Genomic DNA, 21174 nt, shown 5'->3' with positions numbered 1-21174 from the left:
AACAAGACTCCGTCAAAACCTAGTATGTGGCTGACCGCATCAGGTCAATGTGCGCTTTTGTGGGCAATGTGTCACAAGGACTGTCCTAATGAGGACGATGACAACGTGTTTGAAAGCAGGTGCGCGCTGCGGACGTAGGTGAGGACAGCGGAGGAGCAGCGGAGGAGCAGCCACGCCTACTCCCCGAACAAAGTATCCAGAGATTTATGGAGAGTCCCGTCAGTGGACGTCCAATATGCTCCATGATCCGCCATTGTGATGTCACAACTCTCTCTCTCTACGGATCTGAAAGTACCGTCACTCAGTCAGTATGTTACTCAGTCAGTCAGTCAGTCAGTCACATACAGACCCGCGTGTAGGGCTGACCCCGGCGGTCAGCCAAAAATAGGGTTATAAGGCAGTTAGTGCAACTTGTTTGTAACTGATATTCACCGGCCAAATCCCCATGAGGACAAGTGTGCACACATTTAATGATGTATGACACATGTTGGGTTCAGTGGCCCTGCTGATAACATCAAGGTGTGAGCCTCGAAATCAGTCGTTCTCAACCTTTTAGAGTCGCGAGTAATCAAGTTTGTGCTTGGCTAGAGAAGTGGGTCGGACACGCCCAAAATCACCCAGTGCCATGCGCTTTAGACCGTGCGCTGTGCACCGTGTAAATAGGGCTGACTCTCACAAACACACTAAATAAACAAAGGCAAAATATTTCACTGTCAAAGGTTATGTAATGTAAAAAAACCATACCCCATTCTAAAATGTGTTATTTTATATAAACTATGTTTTCTCCACAACCATCTGGCGACCCCCTGAAAATATCTCAGGACCCACTTGGGAAGTTGCGACCCCCAGGTTGAGAACCACTGCTTTAAATGACCAGAAATTAATGAAGTAATCAAATGTAAGATTTTTGCAAAGACATTTTGTCCATAATAGAATTTCCTCTGGCATGCAACCGTCAGATTTATTCAGCTTTTACTGTGTCGACACTAGGCAGCAGAAAGTAAAGGTGTGACTACAGCTTCACTTATCATGTGGACACAGCAAAGCCATGTTCAACATTAGTCTAATGGGTGGTTAAGTGCATCTCTCCTACTCCCACATCACAAATGGCATCAGTTCCTGTAACCATTAAAGTGTCATAGTTATGAAGATTTCAAGTTACAGGTCAGAATAGAACCTGTATTTTGGCTTTGCGCACACTGAATGTGTGTCTTTACATGCACACAAACACACACACACACACACACACACACACACACACACATGCATGCACAGTCTCAAGATGCCCTGAGGCCCCTCGGGCAGATGGACTCCCTTGTCAAGCCCGCCTACACACATTGAAGTGTGCACTGTGATATTTGTTAGACACACACTCCACGCACACACACATTGTACACACAGAGGCACATTTGTGTGAGTCTGTTCTGAGAACCAAGAAAAGCGAGATGACCAGAGGCCGTGACCTCACCATAAACAGCAGGGCGGACATTGTAGTCATTGCTGTCCCGCTGTGACGTGGGTGTTACGTGCTTCAGCTTTGATTCCTTCACAGTGACAGAGCTCAGAACAGGTTGTGTTTTCACAATGCTGGCAGATCCTCTTCAGAGGTTGTGTAGTATTTGGACGGAGTGTGTCAGGATGACTAAATTAGGCCCTCTGTTTTTAATGGGCATCTTCTTTTGGGCACTGAAACTTTCATTCATATAACAAAAGTCATGGGAGTTAGACAGAGACCTGAGCTGCAAACAGGAGAGAGTTGGAGCATGTCCTGCACTCAGTATCTCTGTCTCTCCTAACGCACCCCCACCTGAGATGGACAAAAATCTCCAGCATCTTTCCCAAGAGGAAGCATTACTACCACTGTTGACCACCAGCATCAGTCTTTGTCCCCGTGGATTGGCTCTCCTCTTGTTTCCCATTCGAGTGTTTGGGTACGTGTGTGTGTTCGCTGCAGTGAGCTGGGCACATGATAGTTAACAGCTGGGGCGACTTGGCCGATGTAGAAGGAAATGTTCAGGCAGGGGGAACAGCTGCGAGAGAACAGGATGCGTCCGGTGACAAACCACAAGACTTGGAGAATGTTTTTCGCTTCATAGTCTAAATAGCGGCCAACAATGACAATGATGCAACCTCCCTGTGGATTGTTCTATGAAACATTTAACCTGCGTCCGCTCCATACCTTGGCATCTGCTGCACAAGGGGTCAGCCTGTAAATCTGCACAAACATAATCTCCATTTCTAGTTTAGCCAAACATCTCTAAGTACAGCATGTTTCCATTCAGCAGCTTTCTGGGGCAGATTAACTGCATTTCCGGGTTGTTTTCCGGTCTTTGCTTGAAATCTGCCAATTTCCAATGTTACAGTAAATATAGTTTTGGAAAATGTCTGAAGGATTATCATAATCATTTATGAAAGAGGAGTGTTGTGAAAGACTCGAATGGGTAAATAGAATTAGAGAAAACCTTTTTAAACGACAAAGAGCAAGGGGCAAACGAGCAGGACATCAGGTGTCTGATTGGGTAGCTCTCCTTCGGTCTCCTTAACTTCAGACGGAGCAAAGCCTCTAATAATGACTTTTGCTCTGTAGTCACATTATTTAATCCACTTGAGTTCTTTAAAATCTGAGACAGGATGCAGAACTTGGTCCTCTCCTTCTCTCCTCCTCCTCCTCCTGTGGTTCCCATCACAAAGCAGAACAAATGCCTGGATGTTATCCCAACTTCACACAAGAAAAACAACCAAAAGAATGTGTGTGCGTGCGTAGTATGTGTGTTTGTGTGTGTGTGTGGATTTTGTCCCTCTTAAAATGCATCATCAGGAAACTGAGCCATCAAACACTAATCCCATATTTCTGATGATTCAGATAGCGTTGGCGTTAGCTGTTCCTAAATCTCCTCTCTCTGAATGCCTGCCTTTGAATCCTTTATGTAATCCTGCATCAAGGCCAAGCGAGTTGGGACTCTTGGGTCAATTGGAATTGATGTTGTGTTCATTACTTGTTAATATAGCAGAAGGGGTCGCTATAATACCAACATAATCCCTTTTTTTTTGATGCTGTCTTTTTCTATTTTTGCACTTATGGAGTATTGTAAGGAGCTATTATTAGATCTGTATCCTGTTTATACGGACCAATCGTCTTCTCTCTTCTCTATATTAGAGAGACACAGACAGGGACGTGTTTTTGCATGATAAAGACATAATTAAAACATTGACAAAACATCACATAAAGCTCACATTTAAAATCAGGGGGTTGCATGCAACTCTAAAATACCCAACTACCCGTGTTTACTTCCTGTTTGCTGTGACCTGGTTTTCTTAAAGCAGACTCTGCAACTGCAACTACACCTGCAATTTAGCTCTATTATTAATCTGAGAGGACATGTGGAAGGTTCCCTGTAAATCTTAACACAATAACAACTAAATAATTATAAGAAGAACTATTTTTTCAAACATATTTCCTGTCATGTTTAAGGGCGGGACAAAGACGACAAACAACTGGATAAATAGATTCAGTGTTTTAATGTGGGCTGTTCTTCCGCCAGACTTCATAAAGTCAGGGTCCATTACATCCTATAGAGGTTATTGAGAGTTTAATTGGTGCTTATTAGTGGTTCATCAAGGGTTTTATTGTTCATCACAATGTTTCTTCATGTGAAAATAAGATAAAATACAATTTTCCAGCCAATTAGCCATGAAATGATGAAAGAATTCAGAGACGAGCAGAAAGAGATTCACACAAACAAAGTTTAAAAAGGTACAATGAGGAACGTGCAACAGAATAATAAGCTATTAAGTAATTAATCTATTAGTGTATTGGAACTGAGAAGTGGTTAGTGCTGTCGCCTCGCAGCTAGAAGGTTCCTGGTTCGAATTCCGGTTCTGCCTTCCTGTGTGGAGTTTGCATGTGAGCGTTCCCTCCGGGTACTTCCTCCCACAGTCCATAGACATGCTCGTTAGGTTCCTTGGTGACTCTAGCAGTGCTCGTAGGTGTGGGTGTGAGCGTGAGAGGTTGTCTGTCTCTATGTGTCAGCCCTGTGATTGACAGGCGATCAGTCCAGGATGTACCCCGCCTCTCGCCCAATGACAGTTGGGATAGGCTGCAGCCCCTCCGTGACCCTGATAAGCGGTATAGACGGATAATGGATAGATGTACTGGAACTCTACTTCATGATTTAAAATCGCAACTTTTATGTATTAAAATAAAAGAAACACAAAATAAAAATTTGTCACAACTGATGTTAAAAAATCATGCATCTTAATGATATGTGAACCTTCTTTCCAAAGTGAAGCATCTCCTCAAACTGTGTGAAACACTTGCAGAACAAATCTGACACAAGTGGCAACATGGCCACTTTCATTGCCCACTTCAACTACAAATATAACCAACTCTCATTCCCGTCCTCGCGGCTGTCTCTCTGTAAAATATTGATCTATAATTAATGATTGCTTTTAAGACTCTGTTGCATTTGTGTTGGCCGCAAACATTAAGTAAAATTTCTGCAGTGCTGTCAGCATTTTGAGGTCACCCTCCTTCTCAGTGCTCCACCTCTTACTCCTGTTCTTTAAAACGGTACACATGCCTTCACTCCTCCTCTCTCCTTCTCCACCCCCTCTCCCTCTGCTACCTTTCCTACTCTGACAAACAGGAAAGGCTGTAAATGTGCAGAACTAAACTGCAAGTGTGTGTGTGTGTGTGTGTGTGTGTGTGTGTGTGTGTGTGTGTGTGTGGTTTGGATGCCCATCTGGGATCTGATCTGGTTGGCAGAGGGCAGAGGAAGATGCTGCCCTCATATCTGCTCTGCCAAGGACTGTGTTCTTGGCGGGAAGGCTTGGATCAAGGAGTGTTTTTTTTTGTGAAGTAATTAATAAAGAGGCTTGTCACAACTTGTGAAGGCTTAGCTAAGCAGTGATATGATCATACAAGGCTCGCAACCATTACATAACTGCACAAAACTGCAACTTTGGTGGTTTAATGTTAATCAGAAGATGCCGAGAGAAAGAGGGGCGCTGCTATATGTTTACAAAGATCATCAAGTTTCAGCTGAGGTGTTATTGAGCGCTGATCCAGGACCTGTTGACCTCACATTAACTTATAGCGATGGATGGAGGTGGAGCGAGCCTGTGCACTTAGTCAGCCGTGCACTGAGACGTCAGTGAGGGCGCTGAGGGCTGCGACAGAACAGAAGGTCAGGGACATTCAGTGTTACAAAAGAGCAAGCAAAAAAAGGTATACTGTTCTCGTTACGTAATATCTATTCAAAATACTCGCTTTACAAAGCATTAAAGGGTTAAAATTATTGATGTAAGAGTATGTGAATATTTGGTTTGTAAACTCTCAGGTCTCTGTGTTCTGACTGAAGATGTGGATCTGATGTAGCAGACGCTCTGGCTGCCGGACTTCCTGATCCAGCAGCTCGGACTCTCCGTCTCTCTCGCTCGGAGCTCACACTGAGTTTGCCTCCTGTTATGCAACTCGCTAGACGACAGGGTTCTGCTGGCAGACTTGTTTTTGTTTTTATTTGGGGTATGTTGAGCAGTTATGGCCACTCCTACCAGGGGGCCGATGAAGGACACATTTGTGACTTGTGCAAACTTTAAAGTGCTTTATACATCAGCGCAGAGCAGCTTTTATGCAGCTATAAACGTAAATTCTCCCTCTCTCTCCTTGTTCAGTAAGGCTGCATACTGTGAGCTTATTTGTTTGTCTTTTAGTAAAGACAGGAGCCAGTTTGAGTCAGTGCATAGATCAATATCTTTCTAGTGTAATACTGTATCCCAAAGTGATTCACAGTGTATGTCTCTCTTTACACCTTGGCTGGGCATTAATTTAAGTCTATATTAGCTGTGTGTATTTGGCATATGCTTTTTTCAGCATGAGGCAACAAATGTGCTGCTCGGAGCCAAGTGCACATCTGCTACCCACTGTCATACCACCGTTAATAAAATACATCATGTAATTTAAAATAACATGTTTGTATCTTGTAGAGCCGCAGTTATCTTTTTATTTTTTAACAAACAATATTTGCAGGTCAAAGAATAGATGTCTGTTAGGCCACTATCTATCGCTGAATGAGGTAACACAATGGTTATTGAGCCTATGGCCGGCTGATGAAGGCCTTTGCATTTGCAATTATATAGTATTATTACAGACTGGGTGTCTGTGGTGACTTTCACGAAAAAAAGAATCACAAGCGGCGCCCAGTTAGTGACGCGTTTTCCATCAGCCAGCAGTGGTTGGTCTGCCAGAGAGGGTAGGCGGAGCTAAGCGGCTGCTTTTCCGGTCCCTGCAAGTGTTGCGAGTAAACAGTAATCTACTATGGCTGAACAAACAAAGAAAAGATGGATGACTACAGATACAACTTCAACAATAAGTGAAAATCCAAAGAAAAGGAAACAAATTTGACGCTCAGATGAAGGCAAACAGTCTAAAAAGGAAGGCGACCGTTGGCGAGGAAAATCAAGAGTTACAACCGGAGCCAAACGTGGATGTCTGGTTATCTGGGACGTATGCGCCTCAATTGCCTTTTATCGCCATAAGGAGCCGCCAAATAGAACGAAACTGAGAACTTCGAGGTTATAACTTTAAGCTGCAAATTACAAAATGTTTTTAATGTGATTATGATGATTTTTAAATCATAGTGTCAGAGCTTTGGTAAACTTTTGCCAATTCATTCATTATCTATACCGCTCATCCTGTTCAGGGTCGCGGCTGGAGCCAATCCCAGCTGTCATCGGTTGAGAGATGGCATACACCCTGGACTGATCACCAGTCAATCACAGGGCTGACACATAGAGACAGACAACCTTTTACGCTCACACTCACAACTACAGGCAATTTTAGAGTCATCAATGAAGCTAGCGAGCATGTCTTTAGACTGTGTGAGGAAGCCGGAGTACCTGGAGGGAACCCACAGGTGCACGGGGAGAACATGCAAACTCCACACAGAAAGGCCCATTATGTCTGAACCAGGAACCTTCTAGCTGTGAGCGACAGCGCTTACCACTGCACCACCGTGAAGCCATAATAAAAACATATTAGGCAATTTTCAAGCATTAAGCATTAAGGTATATATTAGCATACATGTCTACTGTGTTTTAATGCACACATAATTAAGTTCATACGTTACTTCTGTTGCACTGTTAACTGAAGACTGATTTTGGCACACCAGCGATCTAAGCACTGGTGTGATTAGGTCACCAGTTCATGCTCACTTTGTGGAGGAGTCTTCTCTGCGTTAATCGTCTTAGCCATAAAAGAAGACAGATGTTTCCTATTAAAATCAAAGACTTGAGATAAACCGCAGCTCGTAAAACATGCTGTCAGAACACAGACGCGTCCCTCTATCTGTATAACCTTACAGTGTGACAGCGGCATGAATAGAGCACGTATGAAACATACTGTGTTACTCTGCTGCGGATTTGACTTATGATATACCATAAGCTACTTGGTGTCACTTACTGCACATGCTGCGTGATCCTATTACACTTGAACCTCCTCCCACAATGCTTCAGTCTTCCCCATCTCGCAGGCCTAATGATCAGTCAGGAGTATGTGTTTTACAATCCTATTTGCTCTTGTCAGCTGTTAATTGCCATGAAAGGGATCCTTAGCATTAATCCGCCTTAGCAGGAGAGTGTGCTTGATCCCTGTCTGTTGACACGATATCCACGAACGTTTGAATCCATGATAGGATGGAGGCTGTGTACGTGCCAGTATTTCGGCAGATGATTTGTGTGTCTGTGTGTGTGTTTGTTTGCTCTCAACATAATTTACGCACATTTAAAGAAGAGCAAAACATGTATTTTCTGCAGTATCTCTCCGTGGACTCGCTGTGCTTTGAGCTTAAAAAAAGAAGCTACAAAGGAAGCTGACACCGAGTTTGACCCGATAATACGCCAAAAACAAGTTGTGCTTTTTATTACGAGTTTCTTTGTGTCTGTCTCGTACTGTATCCGCTGTCACTCCACCATTCAGAGCAGCTTATTGAATTTTTAATAACAAAGTTAGAATAACTGTACGATTGTGTGTGTGTGTTTGAGTATCAGTAAGTGTGAGACAGAGAGAGTAAGTTTGTCTGCACCCAAATAGTCTCTTCTTATTGATTTTTCTCAGCTTGGCAGATTTTCAAACCAACTCGTGCATTCCAGCAATTCAAGCCTCCATTATAACACGAAAGATAGTTCTCAGGGTAAAAGAGAGGTGAGACAAGGATTGTTTTTTTTTATAAACAACGTTAAATTGAACTTAAAGAGCGAGGGAGGTAAAGTTTCAAGTGTATTTGCATCACCTGAGTGAAGCAGAACAATCAGTAAAGCAGTCATGTACATGTTGGATCCACAAACTCTCTATGTGCAGCTGGACGAAGTTTCATTTTAAATCACAACTCTTGAAGATGACATGTTTCTTTACAAACGGAATAATGTGGGCACATTGTACACAGCAGTTTCATTTGAGTTGACTCTAAAGGCTTGGCTTTTAAATGTGGTCGTAAACAGAGGTGAAGGAGAGGTTGCTAACCAGAAACTAAACAAGTTAGCTTAATGAGCCCTTTTTACACTGCGGTTCTGCCACAGCGCTGTAACAAAGCTCCAACATCATGCAGCCTTTGCCATTTTACATTGGACCAAGCCGCGCCAGTGTAAAGCCGCCCCAGTGTGCGCAAGGTGTAAACAAACAGCGCGTGCTTCAAATACACACAAACGGCGCTGCTCCGCCCTGCCGGCTCTGCTGTTCACACAGACGCCCTGATAGTGTCTGTTTTACCTCTGTTACCTCCGATGCCGGCTCAGAGGCGGAACGACTTCGCCGCACCATTCCGCCTCCGTGCATCTACAGAGAAGACAAAATGTAACAGAGGCGTAATAATCCCGCCTTGATCTGGCAGTGTATAAGGGGCTGTGGAGGTCCTCAAAGATTTATTTCTATAGGGAAAGATTTCATCGTTCTTTCATGTCAGCCATGCTTCATGCAAACACAAATAAATGACAAATTGATGAATCTCTAATGAAATGATTCTGATGAAGGCCTGAAGGATCAGCTGAGGGGTGCTGGTTTGGCTCAGTTGGTAGAGCAGGCCCCCCATGTACAGAGGCTACAGCCCTCGTCACACTGATCGTAAGTTCAATTCCCGGTCTGCCAATCATCTGGTGCATGTCATCCCCTGCTCTCTCCTCCCCACATGTCCTGTCTCTCTTCAGCTGTCCTGAAGGCAAAAGCCAAAAATAGAATCTTTAAAGAAAGAATCTGATCAGTAATTAGGGTTCAAGGTTTGCTGAGACCCAGTCAGCCCGTCAGCTCTTTTTAAACAACAACCACACAGAGTGAGTTGCTGGTTTAGCTCAGTGGGTAGAGCAGGCGGGCCATGTACAGAGGCTACAGTCCTGTCAGAGCGGCCACAGGCGCCACTCCTGCCCTCGGCCCTTTGCTGCATGTCATCCCCCACATATTTCCTGTCCCTCTTCAGCTGTCCTGTCTAATAAAGGCAAAATGGAAAAAGAAAAAAACTATTTTTCTAATGAAATACGTTCATAGAATTATTCCTAGGAAGTTTAACCTTCACTGTTATTCAGAGGAAACAAGTTTGGAGGGTAAAACAATCTGTGATGTTTGAAGTACACTTCTATATGTTAACAGCTAACAGGTGAAGAAGGTTAGACATCACTTTGTTCTGTTCTTGTACAGTGTGAGAGGAAACAGCCGTTTGAAGATGTTAACTGACCATTGTTTTTACATGGTACTGAGTATAATAGCACCACTTTCAGCGCTTAATGCCCTACATGTGCTCATGCAGAGTTCCTGACCCCCTCTGATACCGCTGAGTGCCCCTCCAGCCTTTCTGAAAACAGTAAACTGGGAGCTATGATTCTGTTGGAAAGCTGAGAGTTAATGAAGAGAGCTTCAAGCATCAGAGTAAACCTTTTTCTCCTCAGCGTTACGTTCCACATCTCTACCCCACCCCCACGGCGACACTACACGCAAGCATGCTCATAAACAGATGGCATAGGACATATATCTCTGACTCATCAAGTGGGAGTCGCATGAGCGTGTGCGAGGACTGCTAACCCCGAGGCTGAGGAAGCTGTCAGAATGAGGTAAAACAGGCTCTCTGCAAGGCCACTCTGATGCTGGATCGATACTTTTTCATACGAGAGCTGTACGTGTCTATCATCGGGTTCGACGCTGACAGTTTCATCACGCTCATCTCTGCAGGATTACATTCGCTCTCCCCCCACCTGCTCATCGGCTTCCTGTGCAACACACTTAAACACGAACACCAAAGCGGGCAAGCAAAGCTCTGATGAAGGGAATTATACTGCACAGTCTGCAGGAGCCTTAAAGATCAGCTCCATGCGCCTTAATATATCCCAGGATCTAAAACACTAACATTTTCTATAGGCTTTATTTTAGTCAATAAATTAGTTACAGTTCTTTTGCTTTAATGTTGTATTTGAGTGTCCATGCTGAACTAATGGCCTCTGCAAGGAGAGCACGGCCAGAGCCACAACCATGTTGTATTGCTGTGAGTAATTACCGGCATTAGTGGAAATTGTTCCCCGTGCTCTTTTATGCATCATGCTGTCTTTACACTAATGGAGCTAGACTATGACCTAAGTTATAATATACAGTAATGGAGCATGCACACATTGATTGTAGATGCTGTATTTTCGGTTCGCTACACTTTAATGGCACTATTTTCTGCAGTGGAGTTTTCTGCTTCGGAGTGATCTGATTAGAATAACTAGTAAACTGCAGATAGCAATAACTGTCTTGATAATGTAAGGCTAAGTTATCACATCAGACGATAGAGCCCCTGTTTATAACCGAAAGGCAAAGGAAGAAAGAACAAGAGGGAGCGAGACAAAGAGAGAGAGAGAAACAGAGGAGGACAAACAATGAGCTCAGAGGGATGAAAGAGCATGCATAACATTTAAAAAAAAAAAACGCAAGCTCATTCGCGTTTCAAAGAAAAACCTCAAGTTCAACTCGCCTCACTTTCCCCGCCGCTGCCTGCAAGGTGACTTACAAGCAAAATATTCTTTCAGGAGACGGAGCCACGCCGAAGCGGAAGGCATCCCAGAAGACAATGTGCTAGATTCTGCTCCGTGTAAAAACCACATTGAGGCCAGGGCTATTTTTGAAACTCAAACCTCAGGCTGCAGACCCGCTTCTGTGCTTAATTCTGATTCTAATTTGGTGAGTGTGCTATTCGTCAAGTCATGATGAATGCGTTCCTCCCTCCTGATGGATACGAGCCATGACTCGAGTAAATCGTGCGGATTGCACCTCGTATAGGGGGAGTGTGGTTCATTTCTCTGCGCCTGGCAGTGCTTCAGTTGATTACATATGTCCTTGAACCCCATTTGAACATGAGGTAGGCGGCGTTTTTGAGCCAGGGTGTCACTTAAGATGGTGCTGCATTAGAACTGCTTTCCTTTCCTGTAGACGCATCCTCACTTAAACATATGGTATCCACAAGGGCAGCGCATCCACCAGACTGTTGCCATAAAACCTGAGCATGCCCTGTCATTCATAAAGGCCCTTAAATAGATGAGCAACTAACCGAAGCAAGATACATCCCTCCCCCCCTCCTCCTATTTGTACCCATCCTACTTACTGTGAGATTTATTCCTGTCAGAGGGGCAAGGACATCCATTGCAGCCTGCCGAAGGTCCAGTGTGGCGACTCTGGAGCCTGTAGATCACTGACTATCATGAACCTGAGTGACAGCTCACTCCGAGTGGCCGCTCTGATAGAGAGTGAGGTCCCAGGCCCGGCTGTGTCGTTCATCATGCATCCTCTCAATCCCGATATGCGCTCTTCATCAAGGCTGCGGGCAAGGATGGAGGAGACAGGCCGTAAAAGATGGTGCCCACCCCCTCCTCTGTTCGTCCTCTTAGACCCACAGTCAGTCATTTTTATTGCGCGGGATGAGCAGGCAGTTAGCTGGCTCATTAATAAAACGGCGGGCTGGTATTAGACGTCTGTGGAGGTTCTCAGGAGTCTGCATCTTTCGCACGACACATTTCTACCTCAGCTATGAGCTCTGTTCAAACACGAGCAGACAGGATAGTGTCTTCTGCCGACAAGACATACCTTTAAGTCTTTGTTAAAGGAAACAGAAGCTGATCAGGCAACAGGGAAATGTCAGGACATCACCTGTAGAAGGACAGTTTGAATACCTCACTTATTTCTCCGAGGGCGGTTTAAATGTATTATAAAAGCTCGTCTCAGTTTCTGCTGCATCACGTTCAGCAGCAGCTCCTCTGTGCCTCGGGAGCAGAGAGCGGGCTCACGTTCCTGGAAGGAAACTTAGCCCTCCGCTCTGTCATTCCAAAGCACCATTAAAGTTTCAGCAGTGCTGAGGTTTGCTTGGCTAGGGGCTGCGATGGATACTGTCTGTGGGCTTTTCAGGACCTTCTGCCTGTGAGGAGGTGTTAGTGTAACAGGTTATCCCGGAGTCTGAAGGAGGCACTCAGAGACTGATAAGTCCTGCAGGAGAAGCGGCATGTGGTGATTAATTGCACCGGGTGTGGGAGCTCTGATTATTTGCTTCCTGTGAGTGTGTGTGTGCTTTATGGGGTAAACACACAAGGGAGGCCTAAAGTATACGGACCTGCTCTTTCCGGCATTTGAGAATTTATGATTTGATCTTTCCAAAGAACTTGTGGCCCAGTTTAAAGCCCTGCTAAAGTGCTAGTTTTAAAAGACAGCTAAGAAAGCTAGGTCTCTGATTCAAGGCCAGTCTAACCAGTTGATCTAACACCTCTGTAGTTCTCTATTGTAAAGAATTTGAAAGTTTTAGGACAGCTGTTCTTGTTTGTTTCTGTTGGTTTCAGTTGTAAAATCCTGTGCAAAGACTAATAACTCTTAAGGCGGTCCTATTTATCCAACCAGGTGTAGGGAGTGTCTCTGATTTAGCGTGAGTCGGTCATCTTTTGTACCACCTAAACAGATCTAAATAATATTACTGCTCTGGCTTTGAGGCTCTTTCTATGTCTCACCAAATTCATTTTTGTTCTTAGTAGCAAAGCAGTGTCCTGTTTTGTTAAATGTCAATGTGTAGTGTATACTTGCAACAAAATAAGATAAAACTTAATTAATCCCGAAGGAAATTATAGAGCCAGACAGCTCCAAAAATACAATACAAATTAGGGAAATGCAAAACAAGATGAGGTCAAAACCTCGTATGTGGCTGACCGCATCAGGTCAATGTTGGCCTTAGATGATCAATCATTGCGATGTCGCAAGTCTCTCTCTACGGCTCTGAAAGTATCATCACTCGCTCACTCACTCACTCACTAGCTCACAGACCAAAGTATAGGGTTGACCCCGGCGTTCAGCCAAAAACAACTCAAATGACGAGGAGGAGCGACTCTAGTAGGCTGCCGCCCGGGACAGCCCCAGAAGAGACGCCGAAATGCTTTTAATGCTAGAAGTCTGCTACCTTAGGTTGTTCAACTGTAGATCATTATGCCTCCATAGACAATCTTTTTTTATTTAAGATTTTGGTCGCACTCTCTCTATATAGCACTTTGGACTTCGAGCAGTGGAGGGAGGTGATGAATCCAAACACTGTCCTCGGTGCAAATGTGACAATCTACCTTTAGCAGACGCGTTTGTCCAAAGCGACGTACATCTGAGAGCTGAAAAAGAGGAAAGTGATTATATTAAAGAGTTATGTTCACTTTCATGCAGCAGGTATTGCTCCCGATTCGATCAATTGGAGCGCCGTAAACCACTGCTGCAGTTATATTGGTCATTGGCAACTTGCCCTCAGCTGCCTGCCCTCCATCAGCAAACATGGCGTATTGTAATGTCCTACGAAAAGAAGCCATTCAGACATTAGGTTATTAAACTGCAGCACAGTTTGCTGAAATGAAATACAATTAATGTTTATGTGTGTGAAACAGATTTTAGAATGAGATTAAAGTTACAGCCATCTATCAGCACTAAATGCTTTTGGCTCCTTTACAGGGAAGCGTGTCAGCTTTATGAATACAGAGCAGAGATGTTCTGTAGTTTGCTGCTGGTGACACTGCACCCACACAGGTCGGATTATTATTCAATAGTCAATATAGCAGTACACTCAAGAAAATTGAGGATTCATTCATATGTTTCCACACAGCCTGGACCTTCGCTTTACATTACCTCGTGTTTAATGTTTGACAGAAATGTGAGTCTCATCACGCGGCGTTTCTTTGTTCGTACAGGACACAATGTTCAGGATCTTTGAATTCTGTCCGTCCTATTAAGAACTAGTTAAAACAATTATAATTGGGAATATAATATAACTAGTCTTTTTTATTTCATGTGTATTTTTGTTTGTGTTTGAGACACAAAGGGAGAGAAACGTGCGTGTGTTGTTTTATCTTATTTTAGTGAAGAACACTCGCTGCACGGTGTGAAAACACAGAACATGGGAGTGAGTGTGTAGGAGTCGCTCTACATAATGTTTTCTTTTATTTCTGGTACTTTAGTGTAGTCTTACCAGGAGTAAAAAGTGAGGCGTTTTTTTAATCCATTCACGTTCCAGCTTTCTGAATAAAACTGGCTGAAGAACTGTGAAAATGTGACTTAATTTTCATAATGCAATTTTTTCTGGTGAGAGTAGTTAAACTGAAAATAATGATGGTCACACAACACGTCATAAAAGAGTGGGGTTTAAGCATTGTGAATGTTCGACAGTGGCAACTAATAAACATCCTCTTTTATAGTCATTTTCATTAAGTGGTAAATGTGTCAGAGAGAGGCATGGCAGTGAAATCCATTAGGAGAAGAAGATGCAATTTATTTGGGGCTGATTCGCTTGTAGCTAATCCATCAACACAGAGAAAATAGGTCAATGATCGAAGCCAAGCAGGGACTGTGCCCAGAAGAGGACAGATGCAATGGATCCAATTCACTCAGATAGAAACACAGGGCTTTTCACAGGATCCCGGAGAGAATTCCTACAGACGCACATGCAGATGATGTTAGAGAGTCTCTCCTTATAGTGAGCATGAAAGCAAAGCTGGCATCTGCAGCGTGACCTGCAGGCCTGTGCATGCCGTTTGCATCTGCTTGCCTGCTCGTAAAGTAAATGGGGTGGATACACGGTGAGGGGTGGGGGGGGGCATTATCACCCACCAGATGACCTCGGTTTCGGCGATGCTGACTGGGTACATACGGTGGCAGACTGCACGCTTGCCTTGCAATCCCACGGCCTCTTAGCAGCCCGGCAATCAACCTCATTCAGGTGCGGCAGCTCATGGGTCCGTGCCTGCGGAAAGCCTGCCATAACACTGATGTTACACAATGAACTGTTTCCTTTTCTTTGTGTTATTTTTCCCTGTTCCTTTTCAGCGACCAAGGAGCCCCCACTGTTTTTGATGTCTTTAATTTAAGTTGTTTATTGACCTTGATGTATTTCCTTCTTCTCCTCCTCTGTCCCTCTCTCCTCCTTCTCTCTCTCTCACTATGTGCGAAGTTATTTACAGCTATTGATGTTGCTAATGTGTCATGTATTTTTTATTTGCCCGTGTTTCTGCCTTGTGATTTTTGCTGTTGTTGTTGTTTTCTTTAATTTCCGTGTGTGGTGATGCTTTCTAACCCCAGTTCATTCTGTTATGGCACCACCGCAGTCCAGGATGACGCTGCCCCAGGTACCCAGGAGTACATTATGTTACGGCAGGACTCCATCCACTCTGCGGATATAAGGAGTAAAGGGTCCCCCTTTCGTGCTAAGTGTCACGAAATCTTCTGCTGCCCGCTGAAGCAAGCCGTCCACAAAGAGAGCACAGAGCCCGAAGGTTTGTTCGCACCCCCTCCTTGTTTTTGATTTGCTGATGCTCCTCGTACCCCCCCCACGCCCACTCCCGTCTTGTTTTCCCCCCTCTCTCATATTCTGTGTGAACTGATAGTTCTCCGCCCCTTCAAACTAACTTCTCTTTCATTCCTGTCCCATTTTTTAGAGAGCATCTGGTGTGTTTCGAGCATGTGTGTGTTTGTGCGAGTGTGTGTTTGACAGTGTAAGACTGAAAGCTTTGGGCATGTTTGCTTGCAGAGAACCCCGTAGGAGGGCATCTCTCCCTGGGCCCCTCTGCTCCCCTCCAGTGTGTTGTGCGTTTGTACGAGTGTGTGTCCGTCTGCACCCCCTTTACGTTGGACTGAGGAGCATAGCATCTGTAGCTCCTGCCCACCCCCTCCCTTCCCCAAACCATTAACTCGGTCATTGCCGCCCTGAGGCTCATGCACAGACCAAAACAAAGTGCAGAAAGAAAAGGGGTTATAGATGGAGGCAGCTGCCGCCCTAATGAGTTCAATGACTCGGCAATTTCAGAGTGTGTGCTTCCACCTCAAGTGGCCTGTTAGAAAAAAAAGGTGAAACTCTTTTATCTTGCTATCCTCAAGACGATGTGAGATTGAAATGTTTCATATTCATGACTAAACAGAGATCTGCTCAGCTGCAGACTGCAAGTCAGCAGTCCCCCCCCTCCCCCTCCTTGTTCCCTGTGCTTCCTTTGCTTCTGCCTGTGGCTCTTGCTTCCTTCCCTCCCTCCCTAATACCTCCCTTCTTTCGCAACCTTGTTCATCTTCTCCCCTGCCTCTTCTTCCTTTTCCTCCTTTAGTGCTTGCAGCAGCATGAGGATATGCCTGCGCACTCTATATGTTAACAGCCTCCGCACAGTCAGGACGTGCAGTAAAGTGAAAAACAAGAACAAAAGCATGCTACCATACCCTGCGCTGTCTGGCACTCAGGCTCTTTGACTGCCTCATCTATCATCTCCCCCTCAATAGAGTGCTAAGATTGTAGAAATTGCTTTCCTTTGCAGACTTCCTGATAGGTAAGATATGAATTATCTCACTATTTCCTGCAATGTGTGGCTTTGTCTCCTGTTGAATCTAAAACAGGGTCATGTTTGGTGTCGTGTTCCTGCGCTCAGATATCAGTTAACCTGTTGAAGGGTGTCTGTGCAGCCGCACTTATCCTTGTGGGGGTAGAGAGATAAAGACGTGGAATACTAGCGGCGGTCTGGCTAGAGAAGTACAGATGTATTATTCAGTTTGGCTGCAGCTCCAGTTGGACGTGACTGAATTTACAAAGGAAGGAGGGGAGACGCTGGCTGTTACGTAAGCTGTTCATAAGGAGGACGTCATTAATGTTGATGTATGATGCAGATGGAGACTGTTTATAGCCTGCTGCGCACATGGTTTCACAGACACACAGGAACACGTAACCTGCAGTACACATTTGTCTGCTTGCACCTGAACACCCCAGGTACTAGATGTGATTTCAGCACAGTCAGGACCTCTGCTTGGTTGTGTGTTCTCCCTACATGGTTAGATTATATTACTTAGAGTTAATGGCAGCTGTTATACTGTGAGGTAAAGATTGTATTCATGTTTGTACAGCAGAGATGCTAAAGTGTGCAGGCTGCAGGCGCTGACACTATAAAGTGCCCAGAAAGGTACATTACGGTAACCTCTAACGAGGCTTTAATGGAGTCGGTTATCTGCAGTGCCATTTCCTCTGAGTCGTATTCATCCACACTAAAGTCGCAGATACATAAAAGGAGATATTGGTTACACAAGTCACAGGAGACATGCTTGACAGAACAACACATCAGCAGGAGCACTTGGGTTAGGACTGCAGCACCCCAGAGGAGGAGTTCAAATCATATCAGTCCATCCATGCGGGCGAGAACGTATCCTTCTGCTGCTCTGACTACATGATGTGCACATGTTAATGTTTAGAACTTGCACATGTAGAAGGCCGCATTTCAGATAAATGTAACACTTTAACTGATGAGATTATTTCTGTGGAGCTGCAGGGAGCGATAGATCACAGACAGACAGCAGTGCACTTCCTTCCTCCGTCCTCGGGCCTGTATTTGCTGCCTGATGTCCATCAAACACTTTGTTCTCTATCTCAGGCCGTCTTTGGCTCAGTCTGTGTCACCGCCTCTCGATCCCTCTCCAATCACTCTCTCCCCGGCTGCCACTGTTTCTCTGTTTGGCTCTGTGTTCTGTTTCTCCTCAGCAAAAATAAAAGATGGAGCCCGAGGGGACCGATCCGTGTAAATATCCCATCCATAATTCAGACGACTGCGAGACTTTGTGTTTATAGTTCCAGGCTAGGCGCTATACACACAGACAGACAGAGAGATATCCAAGTATGAGGCATGAGCAGGATGTGTATGTTTCATTTATGTTGGATAAACACAAAGATTTCTTGCAGTCTCATATAGTTAAGCCTCATACTGAATCATAACACTCACTTAATTTGAAATATTTCACTTGAACTTGAACGCTCGATCGTGACCGACACAAGAGGAAGTTTTCCTCACGTCAGCTGGATTTAGATTACAGGCAACTACTTAAAAATTTGACTGCATCACAGAAATACAATTTCACAGACTGTCTGCTCTTGATTCCCACAATTGCTCATTTTTACAAAATGATCAGAAGTCACTTATCCTCTCAGCTTTTCACTCTCTAACAAGTATCCTCATCCTCTTTGATTCTCTTCCCCCTCTCACACACACAGACACACTCATCGTCTCTGCGTCTCACACACATCTTCGCTACACTCTTATACTTTAAGTCACCATACCCTCAGTCATGTCAATATTTAAAAGGTTTGAAATAACTGGGACTGTCCCAAGTAAAGCTTGTGATCTGACAGGGTTCATGTTTGATCTGTAAGACTTATAGTTAATACAACATTTCATTTATAGTGGTTTAGATTTATATGACCACAATATACTGGAACTTGCTTGTCATTATATACTGAGCAGTATGAGCTACTTCACGTGGGTATCTTCCAAAGTTTGCCACTACACCATGTTCACATAGTTGTAATTTTCCTCTGACATCAAACTCACTGTGGGAAGCTCAAGCGCTGTTGGACAAGGTTGTTCTTCTGTGTTCCCGATTTCAAGCCATCTAATCGTAGAGAATCTGATAAATCATGAACATTTCACTGCTTCCTGACTGATAAGAAAATGATAAGATAATGTCTCGTAAAAATCAAGGGGGAAATCAGACAATATTTCACTCTAAAACAACATATTTGATATCCCGTACGGTATCGTTTGACAACAGCTAACGATGTTAGCTAGCATTCACGCACTTGCTAGCTAACATCGCACTGCTAGCTAACATAACATTTCTAGGAGGTCTTTTAAAAGACATAAATTAAAGAACACAAAATATTAACATAAATTTAAATTTAATCTGGACCTTTAAAATCCTATTGTGTAACATTATCAAACGGCAATGCTAGCTAGAAAATGGTTGACTGCTAGCATTCGCAGATGCCTCATAGGATGTTCTTTCACCTTGATATATGGCCTGATGCCCCTCCTGAGTTTCCATAATTATCGTCTTTTCGGTTCGTGGTGATAAATATTTGTCAAATTCCTTATATTTATTCGACTTGTAGCCTGGAACGCAGCAGTACTACATTTAAAAAGAAGTTGTGCTTCCCTGACATCAGAGAAAAATGGCTGCTGTGTCAATCAGGTGAAAAGGATGTTAACACAAAAGTGGTTAATTTCACACTAAAAAGATACAAACTGTGGAAGATGCCCACTTAATTTAGTTAACTGAGATGTCTGAAGCCTCATATTAGCCTAAGATAATCCTCAATGTACTTTTTCAGAAAAGATCCCATCACTTACTGTGAAAGCATTTTAAAAATGCATCTGTTAACACTCCTCCACTGTTAACAGTCAGGAGGAATGCTAACAGCAGGCAAAAACCTCCTTAAATGTCCCTATGGTCACTTTACATGCTTTAAAACAGGCTTGTAAAACTGTAAATATATCCTTGAAGGTGTACATGAGTGGTTTAGCATGTGTGTATTTCACATAATGGCTGACCTTTTAGTGATGCATATAATCATTTGTATGGTTGACTTCCAAGCCTCTATCGGCCTCTGTTCATTTCACAGTAGCTTCTTTATATTTGCTTGTAGCTAGTAATCGATCATGATAAACATTGTGCTGCTATAACTTTATGATATTTAGGTTTTTATAGGGTAAAGCTGAGTTTTAACAGTGCACACTAACAGCGAGGAATTGCAGTTACATTTTGAGGAGAAGAGTCCAATATGAAGTTATGTGAACTTTTTATTGGCCTGGATAGAACCTATAACACTGTTTACCGACTGAGAGCTCGAGCAATCTGAAGCCACAGCTCCTGTGTTGCTTAACATTCAGGCCACTATCTGGTCTCTCTCAGCCTTATTGACAAAATAACTCATCTACTGCCCACTCAGCCAAGAAAATGTAAGCACAAGTCCAAGAGTAATGTGTAGCAGTCCCATCCGTTTCCCACACCCGATGTTAAATGCATGGCGGTGATTCACTACAGCGTCGACACATCGCAATTACATTTGAGGGGGGCCGGCGTCGCTCCTTATAACAGAGTATCCCATTGCAGTGTCTCAGCGAGTCCTGCACACTGCTGCAATGTTGACAAGAGACAAACATGCAGCCTGAGGACGCGCTCAGGCTCCAATAACAGCGTGTTTAACTTTTATTCTTTCTGCATGAAAGCAACAACTGTGTTTGTGGAAGGCAAAACATAAATAGACGGTGCATGAATAAATAATGTGTATGATTATGCGATGAGGTGCCTGGAGAGAGAGGGCTGGCAGGAGAGTGTCAATGTCACATCAGCGCTGTCAGTTCTGTTGTGCTTACCTGACCTCTCCTGCTGCCTGGAGGAGTATAAGTGAGCATTCTGCATCATATCAACATAATGACGGGTGCCTTGTCTCATAAGATGGACAGTAGATTTGAACAATAAGCTTTATGAGCTAATAACAGCCGAGAATAAGAGGAATTAAAGCAGTGAGACAAAATCTATGTCAAATAATCCCAGCTGTTTCATGAGCCTAGTTTACACTGGAAATTTAGCTTCAACCTTTCGAGCAGAATGCGACCGTTACAAAATTTGAAAATGAAAAGAGCAGAGCACGTTTCATCGATGTGATACAAAAACTACTGTTGCATGTATGTTCATCCACAAGGGAAAAGAAACAGTTGGCACTAGGGATGTGCATCTGGATTCTTCGGTTAACCGACACTCTTAACGGTTCATAACCGGTTAACCGACACTCTTAACGGTTCATAACCGGTTAACCGACACTCTTAACGGTTAATAACTGGTTAACAGGCACTTAATGA

At 43.9% G+C, this 21174-nt stretch overlaps 1 protein-coding gene across 1 annotated transcript in view; it reads left to right on the top strand.

The window, feature by feature from the left end:
- fgf13a (fibroblast growth factor 13a) overlaps positions 1–21174 on the top strand; it is a 104371-nt gene that overhangs the window by 34699 nt on the left and 48498 nt on the right. Inside the window, exon 3 of the mRNA XM_069669667.1 lies at positions 15622–15789. Within this exon, the coding sequence (XP_069525768.1) occupies positions 15622–15789 (168 nt within the window). The remainder of the gene's footprint in view (positions 1–15621; positions 15790–21174) is intronic.

The sequence above is a fragment of the Semicossyphus pulcher genome, unplaced genomic scaffold, assembly GCF_022749685.1.
Source record: "Semicossyphus pulcher isolate SPU_LCO1_2020_fin unplaced genomic scaffold, fSemPul1.0.p SCAF_2, whole genome shotgun sequence".
Lineage (NCBI taxonomy): Eukaryota > Metazoa > Chordata > Actinopteri > Labriformes > Labridae > Semicossyphus > Semicossyphus pulcher.
This window is presented reverse-complemented; position numbering and strand designations above follow the sequence as displayed.